Source organism: Daucus carota, chromosome 4, assembly GCF_001625215.2.
Source record: "Daucus carota subsp. sativus chromosome 4, DH1 v3.0, whole genome shotgun sequence".
Taxonomy (NCBI): Eukaryota; Viridiplantae; Streptophyta; class Magnoliopsida; order Apiales; family Apiaceae; genus Daucus; species Daucus carota.
In genome coordinates, this window is record NC_030384.2 from 27,086,432 (window position 1) to 27,098,467 (window position 12,036).

Sequence of the window (12,036 nt, forward strand, 5' to 3'; positions counted from 1 at the left end):
TTTATAAACTTTTTTTTTGAAAAAACAACATTATGAAAAATCAAAATAGCGATTAAATATTCACAAAATAGTGATATGTTCTACCACTCTAACATGATGCACATGAGACTCCTGCAATCCATGATGACCAGCAGCCTATTCACGGAGTCATAGTCACATGCCAACATCTGAAAATCAAGCTATTAGAAATTCAAATGCCTAGTTTGTATAAAAGGAGCAGTCAGCACTAGGATTTGATTCTTGAAGAGTTGAAGTCGGTGGGCGCGGCTAGTGACGACTGTCGGCGGGAGGCGGGAGAGCGTGTAATTAGGGTTGTGTAACTTGTGTTTGTGTAAGTCTGTAATGATGTACTCTGATCTGTATGACTGTATCTCATTTTCTATTAAGTTAAGTATTAACTATTTGTATATTTTATATTTATATATATAATTTAAAAATAATACATATATATTTCGGTTATTTCGGTTATAACCGAATTTATAATTTTAATAACCGAACCGAACCGGATTGTAATTCGGTTAATAACTCAAAACCGAATTAACCGAAATTTTAAGAAAAATAAAAACCGAACCTAACCAGAATTGCACGGTTCGGTTCGGTTTTTCGGTTTCGGTTCGGTTTTGCTCAGCCCTACACCCACATAGTAAATGTGTTTTAAAAATCTAGATATATTATCAAAAATACTAGAATTTACCACTTTTCATTTGATTATAGTAGCGCTAAAGAAAAATGTGTATAACTTAACAAAAAAAAAAATTACTTTCTCAAGCAGGGTAGAGTTGCCATATCCACAGAATGACCACAGGGCGTTCAAACTTAGATCATTTTCTAAGTTCAGTTCCGGTCATTGCGATCTCTGCACTAGGATAAGGGAAGGAGGGGTTTTGTAGTAGGAAACAAGTTGTGTTTCAATAGTCAATCGTGCACAACCGAAGTTTTCATATGGATCCCTACGCAAACATGATATCATCTATTTATATTCTTTTCTTCCGTATGTAATATACACTGCCACTGTTTATTGTGAAAAAGTACATCCCACTACCCTGTTCTCCTTTCCATCTTTTTTTAAAACCCACGGCTGAGCCGCCACGGCCGTCACCAACCACCTCCCTTCACGTGGCTATCTCCTTCCTCTTTGTATCCCTCAAGGACCTATAACTCCGACCGAAAATCCAGCCTTCATCAGACAAACACTTGACAATTTCGAGCATCCTACGGGACCGACATACTCGAGACTCTGAATGTTATGCCATTCAGGAAAAACTTGGAATATTACTAAGTTATTGAAGTATAATTAGGTGATAATCATCATCATCATCTAAGTTTGAATATCTAATAATCTATCTATCTTGGAATGATATATATTCAAATATTTATTTAGATATCCTGTTTGTTAAGAACACTTTCTGAGTTATTAATTTATTAATTAAATTTCAATTTCTTTCACATATGTTGATATATATCTATCTATATATATATATATGTGTGTGTGTGTGTGTGTGTATGATTATTGTTATTACGAGAACTTGGTGTTTTGATTTTGTAACGCTGATGATAGTGAATTCAAAAGGTACAAAATTGATAAGAAAGAAAAATAAACAAAAATCAAGTAAGAAGAAGAAGCAAGTGTTAAAAATAAGAAATTTGAAAATTGCATATGGTTTGACTTCGTGGAGTACAAACTTTATTAGAAATAAAATTGTTACCGTCAGAAAGATCTCAAAGTCAGTTTTTCATGTAGAAAACGGTCAGTGAAAGTTTCTACATGAATATATGGTAATTTTAGTGATCAATAGCTATAAAAATCAAGATAAGAATAAGAAGGAGCCGTCGACATGAGGTAATTTTTTTTAGCTACCCATCCTACCGAAGATCATAAGCAATTTTTGTGTATTTACTCACCATACCGAATATCATGAATAATTCTTGTGTACTTAATGATGTACACTGCTACGAAATACAAAGGTCAAAATACAAATTCTATGTCGGCGGCATGACACTATATTTTATTAATTACCTCACTGTTAAGGACTTCATATCACCTGAGCTACCACAAGATAAGTATTGATATTAAAGACAAGTGAAGATATAATTCTAGTGGGTCATAAGAGTCCAATTATATTTTTGTTGAAAACTAACAAAATAAAAATCTTAAGACAATATTGTTCTAAAATTTTGGGAACTTTTTGATGCCATATCATGACTTGGATATTTTATAACATGGATCGTCAGCAGATATAAATATGTTGGCTCTCAAAACCTTTTTCCAACAAGTACAATACTGATGAGTTCATAATGGCGTAATCGTAGCCCGATGGTCATCATTATAATTCAATTTGAGTGATGTTTTGTCGATGGCCAACTGAGTTTGGCTATATAACTTGATGACGGACGCAACACTTTAATGCCCTGATTACAAAGATGGTATTAGTTATCATGATCTTGGTCGTGATATTAGTGAATGGAAAACAATATCATATGTAGTTGATGGGCAAAAATGTATCCATTAAAAAATTCATCTAAGTGAAAAGAAAAGAGTATGTTATCAGTAGTATTGACAATACAACACTTTTTTTATACACAAAGACATGATCACTGTCTAAGGCATTACTTTCACTTACATGTACAAAAAATTATGATCAAACATGAGCTTTACGCCTGAATTGCATTGGTGATAGAAATTTTACATTACTACTGAATGGCTACAAAAATGAGAATTTTATATAAAATATTTTCATAAAATTCTAGGGCCTTGTTGATAGTATATCATGGTACAGAGAATATCTGTCGTTGGTGACATAATTTATTTGGCCCGAATTACTCTTGTCGATGATGGTGTTGATAGTATATCATGCTATAGTTATCAATTTTACCTACGCCTCATACCTAACATAATTTTATTAGTCCACAAAGTACTCTCTTGTCGATGATGGTTATGACAGTGACAATCCAAGCTCAAAAACCTCATCGACATCAACATAAGTCAATTTAAGGGGTACCCATTGACGATGAACGGACAAATTTTAGGGCCAACTAAGATATATTATGGGCTCTACAATGGGTTTATTAGTCTGATGAAGAATGTGATGGAAATCCTATACGACATCTAAAATCCTATAAAGATTTTCATAATATACTTTACTCTTCGTCAGTGCATTTGAAATAAACTACATCGACTTGATCCCTGTAAATAGGCATGTAGGCATCTTGAGAGATGATCATAAAATCATTATTTATTACAATACTCTAAAGCTCAATCCCAAAATCATAAAAACCCAAGTTGTGTTCTCATTATCTCTATCTAAATATCTATTTATAAATACAATCCCTAAGCTTAGTTTGTGATCAAAATTGACTTCAACCAAGATAAGGATTGAAAAGTCATTTATTTTCTTTATATTAAATACAATATAATGTAAATCAACACATTATATGTGTGCGGAGTAAGTACAATACATTTTCTAATTAAGTAAGAACTATGTGTTGATTAAATAAAATATTTGTGCGAATTAAGTATAAGATTAGTTTAAAGATCGTATGTGAAGCACTTACAGTGTGTTTTATATACAATATAAGGTTGTATCTGTAAAATACAATATAATTGAACCTACCTACATACACGATCATACATTATTGCAATCTATGTATATAACATATTCAATATTTTGCTAAAACATATAAGATAACAGTCCAGCGTTACCCACACACCAATACTGCTTATATCAATAGCAAAAACAATTGAATTACAATTCAACTTTAAATAATAGAATAAGTGTTGATATCCATAAAAGAAATCATAAGAATGAAAATTTAGCTATCAATTTATTTTTTAAAACTTTTTAGCTGAGTTGGTGAGACCTTGAAATACCAGATTGTTTTTCAAGAGAAATTTGCCACTCGTGTGTTGGGTTAAGATGTCATCATAAATCATTAATGCTCTACAATGACCAAACCCAATGAGTAGAAATTTCTAAAATAAAAAATGATACATAAAAAAATGACATTTAAGTTTATTAAATATATAAAATTTGATCAACTCTAACGATAACTCAAAAATCAATTGAAAATCAATCTGCCAAGTTTATCAAGATTGTCAAAGGGAATATATGAAAAATTCAAAGTAGTATCGAATCGCAATGACAAAATCAACTATGTTTAAATTTTAATAATTAAAATTACTTAATGAATATAAAAAACATGTTTGATTATAAGCTGAAAAATGTATTTTTAGCTTATAGATTTTGGGGGTTGTTGGTTGTGGGATGGGGTAACTATTGAAGTTGGATAATAGTTGAAAGAATGGTGGGAGAAAGTTGGATGACATATGATGTAATTATGAACACACACACATATAACATATACTCTTTTATTGTGTTAAAGTAACTCCAACATGATAGAATATTTATAAATATTCACTAAATCAATTCAAACAATAATATTTATAATTTTTCGTTATATTTGTAATAATAATAAGTTTAAATTGTAACTAATTAAGTTTCAGGATAATATAAGAAGTGTAGAAAAGGGGAATATGATTTCATATGTGTGTGTTTGAATTAAGGGATAATCCGCGGCTACTCAAAAATAAGAAATATTTAGAGGTCTTTGACGTTTTAAGAACCACCAAACACTCATGCAATACTATGTTTGGCAAAATAATCTCAATTATACTCTCTTTATTTTCAAATAATTGACACTTCATTTTTTCACATATTTTTAAGTTGCATAGTTATAATTAATATTTTTCAAATTTTCTTTTTGTGAATTAAATTACAAGTTTAATTTTTATTAATAAAAAATTTTAAAAATAATAATTTTAAATATGCGACCAGTTGTCTTAGAAATATGTGTCAAAAAATTAATCGTCCATTGTTTTAAAACAGACCGAGGAGTTTATAGGAAAACTTTGGAATTCCTCTAGGTATGTTTGTTGTGTGTAAAGTGTGAAAGAGGAGCGGTGAATATTTTAGCCAAAGTAAATGCCCTTTAATGGTAAATCCAAATCTTCTCAATATACTCAAATAGTAATCTTATGACACCATTTTTAGAAATATCAGTAGACAACCAAACAAAATTGCATATGATACTGATTTGACTGTGACACTTATTATTATAGTTGGTTGATGAAAATATTTATGAACTTCCAATCCTACTGACATATGTGCTACTTAATAAGCTTCTCATTCCTCTAGTTAAAAAGAGTTCTTGCTTGACTACTGTTTGGGGACATAGTTAGTGCTTGATAATAACATGAATATCGAGGGAAGATTGGCAGAGGACTCGAGGGCTGCTGCTAAAGGCAGCAGGCTTGAGTTTGCATTACAAGTTCTTCGAGGCCGATGGCTCGCACTTTTTGCATCCTTAACAATTTTGGCTGGTGTAGGTGGTGGCTATATCTTTGGGATTTATTCCAAGGAGATCAAAGCTTCTTTAGGCTATGATCAGACAACACTTAATCTGATTGGATTCTTCAAGGATCTTGGCGGAAGTGTTGGGCTATTTTCGGGCTTGATTGCAGAGGTAACTCCAGTTTGGTTTGTTCTTCTAATCGGCTGGTCTCTGAATTTTGTGGGCTACTTTGTGATATGGCTTGCGGTTTCGGGAAAAATAGCAAAGCCAAAAGTGTGGCAAATGTGTACTTACATGTGCATTGCAGCCAATTCTCTCAATTTTGCAAACACGGGAGCTCTTGTCACTTGTGTGAAAAATTTTCCTGAGAATCGCGGGGTTTTGTTAGGTCTCTTGAAGGGATTTGCGGGACTAAGTGGAGCTATCATGACACAAATTTACTTGGCCCTTTATGGGAATGATCCTCAGTCTCTCATCCTCCTGATTGCATGGTTTCCGGCTGCACTATCACTGGTTTTTGTCTATACAGTCCGGACCATTAAAACGGGTACGCAGCCAAATGAGGTCAGAGTTCTGTACCAGTTCCTATATGTATCAATTGCATTAGCTTGTTTTATCATGGTCATGACCATAACTCAAAAACTAGTACCTAATTTTCCGCCAATTGCTTATGATGCAAGTGCTACTTTAGTTTGTGGTCTACTATTCTTCCCTCTTTTTATTGTGTACCGAGAAGAGTTGCATCTCTGGAACCAAAACAGAATTCCTAGTAGTCCTAAAAATGAAAAGATCGAGATTCCAGCACAATCCACTCCAAGATCAGAAGAAATGGAAAGAAAATCCTGTTTCTCTAATATTCTTGATAAGCCACCAAGAGGAGAAGACTACACAATTTTACAAGCAATATTCAGTGTAGACATGTTAATTTTGCTAATTTCAACAGCTTGTGGACTTGGCTCTGGCTTAACTTTAATTGATAACTTGGGTCAAATTGGAGAGTCACTAGGATATCCGACACAAACGATTAATACATTTGTATCGCTAGTAAACGTATGGAGCTACTTTGGAAGGATATCTGCTGGTCTGCTCTCGGAAAAACTTCTAATTAAATTCAAATTTCCCAGGCCTCTTATGATTACAATCTGCCTCTTCTTAATATGTGTCGGTCACCTCCTTGTGGCCTTCCCTGTTCCGGGCTCAGTGTATTTGGCATCCGTAATTATTGGTTTCTCATTTGGAGCGCAGTATCTATTATTCAATGCTATAATATCTGAGCTCTTTGGTCTTAAGTACTTTGCTACATTGTTCAATTTTGGCGGGTTGGCCATTCCAGTGGGTTCGTACTTGTTAAACGTGAGGATTACTGGAGTCATGTATGATCATGAAGCAATGAAAGATCTTGCTCGGAAAAATATGCACAGATCATCAGGTGAGGAACTGACATGTATTGGAGCTCATTGTTACAGGAAATCTTTCAGTATTTTGGCAGCTGCTGCATGTTTTGGAGCTTTTTCTTCGTTGGTTTTGGTCTTCAGAACTCGAGAGTATTACAAAGGGGACATATACAAGAAGTTTGGAAAAGAAACTGAAGCACAAGAAGAGTAACTACAAATTAGATTACCTTTGTTTGCTGTTTAATTTTATCGACGACATATGTTCGTTAGTGCAATATTATGCAAGTCTTTGAAATTCTATACATAGTATAGCGGCGCAGATCGTTGCACAATACTATGTAAGACTTTGGAATTCTATACATAAAGTTTGGCGGCGCAGATCATTGCACGTTTGCGCTCTATTGTGATGTAATTGTCCGTTATGATTGTCGTTGTATCTTCATGAACTTAGAATCATGATTTGTCGTTTTATCTTGATGAACCGAGAATCATGTTTTTTTTAATAAAAGGTAAATTTTGTTCATTAAATTAGAAAAACGTTCAATATATGCATGATAGTCGTGTTTTATCTTGATGAACCGAGAGTGACATGAATCTTTTTAAAATAAAAGGTAAATTTTGTTCATTGTACATGAAAAACGGAATGTGTTGAAATATAGCATAAGATCCACTTGGGGCATTCTCTAACACCCAAAAAATGGGCGTCCGTGATCCACTCTTCAACCCAAAAATAGGATTTCGAGTGAGTGGGAGTGTTGAAATATAGCATAAGATTCATTTGGGACATTTCTCTAATATCTTAAGATTATAGATGGACGGGGGTTAAACATGAGATATCAGATAAAATAGTATCCTTGTGAAACAATGTGGATAGTTCAGATAAAATAGTATCCTTGGGAACCAATGTGGATAGTTTAGGAAATAGATACATTGACCAAAATACAAATTCAGATTAGTTTAGGAAATAAATGGTGTAATATGTTTTTATCTTTATAACAATTAATAAAGGGTGTTTTCACATTTGAATTTTCTGAAATTGTACTAGTAAATTATTTTTTACTAAAATGGCAAGATTAAACATAGACATAAGTCTATAGATCAATATAATTAGGAGCCTACAATATTGACAGAAGTGAGATGCAAATGTGCAGAAGCTAGGCAAACTGTACTGGAGAACAATGTGCTTCTTCAAATATCAGCCATGTATGAAGAGTCTGCTATAGTGAAGTAAGGGCGTTATGGAGACAGCTTCCCAACAAGTTAATTGAACTCGAATAGTAAAGCACTTGAATACGGTCCGTTAATATTCAAATTTGATATCAGCCTTTCACTTGAGTGAGCACTTTGAGATTTAACCCCAAAATATAGTGATTTGAGTACTCATAGAAGAATTAGCACAGATAGAGGTTTTAAACACAATCGGAAAAAATGCGTAGTTGAAGAAGAATTCAACAAAAAATTAAGCTAAACTCGTATATATTGTTGTCACAATATATATATATATATATATATATATATATATATATATATATATATATATATATATATATATATATATATATATATATATATATATATATATATATATATATATATATATATATATATATATATATATATATATATATTTGATGTTACAAATTGTGAGGTAATAATATTAGTGTGAAGTGGTAACAACGGTTTCTCAAGAATTCTGTTTCTAATCAATTAACATAGAGTTATGTATTTGTTGATATACAAAAGTTTTGTATCATATATCTCATTGGATTCCGGAGGAACTACTTCGTTAGGATCGGGGAATTGCTGCAATTCTTCCTGAATAGCCTGGATTCTCCCGTCGAGAGTCACTTCGGAAGTCTTACCTAAACTCTTCCGACTGAATATGATAACTTATCTCTTTGTTACAATAGTCGTACAATTCTATGAAGATAACTCCATTTTAAGCTGCCAATATTATAGTTCGCTTGGTGTTGTGACATATATTGTGACATAATTAAACTCAACTAATTTTTTCTTAAGATGCGTAATTTTTTCAAAAGGGAGATGTAAAATGGGACGGGGGAATATTTCTTAATTGTTTGTAATAACTCTACCTTGTTGAATTCCAACCTGATTCTCGCTCAATGCATAAAAGAGTCTAGTTTTAACAATCCGAGCGAACTTAAACGAGCTCAACCCCAGCTTATAGCAGACAAGTAAAAAAATACAGCTCACATTCATGAGTAGATAAAATACATGAATACGCTTTTATATGTTTGAGTTTAAGTTAAGAATAATCCATGTTCGAACCTACTTAAACAAGCCGAGTTCAAGTTTGTTCTCATTATATGAGAATAGGCCACATGACACACACCTCATGTGCACCAGGTACATGTACTTAATTTTATTTCAGTTGAAGTTAACCCCAACATTTACCTTAAGAAAGAATCTGCATATTCCTTTTGCTATACCTCTACAAGTTTCTGATACAGGGTATGACTATTCCTACTTTTTGGCCAACCAACAACGACTCTTAACCAGTAGAAAAGATAACAAAGAACAAAATAGTAGTAACAAGTAGCAGTCAAGTAGTAACAAGTAGCGGTCAAGTGTTGTTCTAAACAGTACCATTCGACCACCGGTATCCGATGGTATCTCCCATGCTTCTTTACGGGTCACAAGTCTAAATCTTGTTAAAGACAAGGAGGGTGCGTGAATGTCAGTACTACTTAGTGGGATATTAATATATTATACATGTCCATTTCACTCTAATTTTTATTAACTAATTTAATTTTATTAGTGATCAAAATTCATCTAGGCTTAAATATACTACCATAGTTGTTAGGAGTTGTCCCATATTGGTTATGGCCTTATAGGAAAGGCAGAAAGCTAGAATATAAGCAGCCAGAGCAACTCCAATAAAACAAATCTTTTTGGGAGGTGCGCAAAAACAAAGTCGTGCGGACTCAACAATGGTGTGGAATGTAGAGGCTTTCCTTGGAGCTTATATATAGTGCCACAAGAGATCTGGTCAACTAATGCTTCTATAAAATTATAGTAACCAACACTCCTCTTTCTAATAACATCCTCTGCAACCATATGGAACAACAAAGTCCACTTCTTTCTTGGCCTTATTATTTCCAAGGAAAGGTTAGATTTTTCTTTTCTTTTTTAGTGCTAGTTCTTGTTTATGAATTATGCAGAATGATTCGGCCCTTCTGTTTTACAAGACTATTTCTTAGTTCCTTTGTTTATTCTTCGTGTAATATTCAGATAAACGGCAAAATAAGAAATTGAATTTCTGGTTGAAATTGTGCAGACAATGGAGGAGCTATCACAGTCCCTTTTAATGACAACTTTGGAGCTAGAAACCACAAGGATGAGAGCTCAAGAAGAGATGAAACTAAGGGATGATCAGTTACTTCAACTCGCGGACATGTTGGAACAAACCATCAGAGACAGAGATGAAGCTCAAGAGAAATGCCAACAACTCTTATTTGACAACCTACTACTCCAACAGCAACAAATGCAGCCACAACAACACTTTCATCCAAAAACTCAAAGAGCTCCACATTCCGGAATCTCAAGCCTCCAAGATGATCCAAGGAACGGAAACCTCTCTTCATCAGACTGCGAAGAAAGCATTGTTTCTTCATCAAGTGAAGAGAAAGATGAGGACTTTTACTTGCCATTGCTCACCAATAAACCATTGCCTGAAAATGGAAAATTTTTACAAGCTGTGATGAAAGCAGGGCCATTGCTTAACACCATTCTTCTTGCTGGACCTCTCCCAAACTGGCAACACCCTCCACCACCACTTGACAGTCATCAGATTCCCCTGCCTCCGGTCATCGTCCCGCAACCATCATTAGCACTACCAGAACATCATCATGTCCACCACCAAGACTCTTTTGTGGATGTTACTACTTCTAACAACATTAGCAAGTTTGTTGTGATTAACAAGAAAAGGAGCTTTAGTGAAGTCATTGATTCATCCACAGAAACTAGGTGACATTGTGGCTACAGTCTACAAATTAGTGCATGTAGTGATATCTTTGTAATCTACAAAAATTAAAACTACCCTTTTGTTTTTTATGTTTAAAAGTAATTTTAGAAAAGACTCAAGTCAGAAGTTAAGTGGTGTAATACTGCAGAAATAAGAGGAGTTTCCCTTTTTCTTAGTACTACTGGTTGTGGTTGATTACTTGGAAATTATCTTTGTTTGTTCACATTAAATCTCTGTCTTCACTTGGTATGATTTTTGTGATAGGAATAAGTGGCAGTACATGTGTTCATGCAGTACTGATGTAGACATGTAGTTATGTTGACATCACACAATAACATAATTTGGTGAACATCTTATGCTTATAAAAACTAATTTTGATACTTGTTAAAACTAACTAATTGATAATTTATAAATATGTTACTGGATAATGAACTTTCAATAGAATTACGATTACCATATGTTATATTTATTACTTTCATTGTTATATTTATGTAATAATAAAGAATATTTATATATGATATCTTATATGTTTGGTAATATTCAATACTCAATATTATTATTGATATACATGTAGAAATTAGATTTATTCAATATATTAAGAGGAACAGATTTGATAAATTGGACCGATTGAAATTTGGGGAAATTATTTATTTATTTCAGGGAGTTTTTTTTTTTTTTTGACTAATATGGCTTATAGCCTTACAAAGTGAATATATGTTCGAAGATATTCTCAGGGTGAGCCAGAGTCGAACCCATGACCTGGGACGACAGAGGATAAACCCCCACTGGGTTATCCGATCGTGCTCATCTCAGGGAGTTAAGAAAGCCGAGATATATGAATATCTTTTGTTTTGACAAAATGCCCTTATTTATTTCAATCCATGAAATGAGTATATTTCTCGGGTCAGCCAGAATCGGAAATATCTCTTTCACACGATTCAATGTATCGAATATATATGATTTGGTCGATCAACAGTAAAATCTCTAACCGCCAATCCAATTAACTGTGCATGAACATGCATGAACAAGGGAAAGAGGAAGCGAGGAACACCGGGACATGATGAAAGTCCGAGAGGTAACCTCGTCGGGTGCATCAGCCGTGACCCACGAATCTGAAATTAGATTTGTTGCTAATGGGGATGTTTGGGTTATTACATACCTTGATTTGATATCTGAAATCATTTCTTCATTTCTATTTCACCTTTTTCTTTTCTCTTTTAGCCCCACGCTTGTAATTTGTATTGGATGGCTACAGTCGGCAGCCTTCTTTGGCTTTTTAATCATCACATTTCGTTTTACATTAACATT

General features: G+C 33.5%; 2 protein-coding genes across 2 annotated transcripts; both read left to right on the plus strand.

Moving 5' to 3' along the window:
* The first annotated feature begins 5,195 nt into the window (after positions 1-5,195).
* Positions 5,196-7,113, plus strand: LOC108218103 (protein NUCLEAR FUSION DEFECTIVE 4). Its single transcript, XM_017391024.2, has one exon. The coding sequence runs from the start codon at positions 5,251-5,253 to the stop codon at positions 6,952-6,954; it is 1,704 nt and encodes a 567-aa protein (XP_017246513.1). The 5' UTR covers positions 5,196-5,250; the 3' UTR covers positions 6,955-7,113.
* Positions 7,114-9,721: 2,608 nt separating this feature from the next.
* On the plus strand, positions 9,722-10,906 carry LOC108217981 (uncharacterized). Its single transcript, XM_017390896.2, has 2 exons — positions 9,722-9,872; positions 10,042-10,906. Exons 1-2 carry the CDS (start codon positions 9,822-9,824, stop codon positions 10,732-10,734), a joined length of 744 nt encoding a protein of 247 aa, XP_017246385.1. The 5' UTR covers positions 9,722-9,821; the 3' UTR covers positions 10,735-10,906.
* The last annotated feature ends 1,130 nt before the right edge of the window (positions 10,907-12,036 follow it).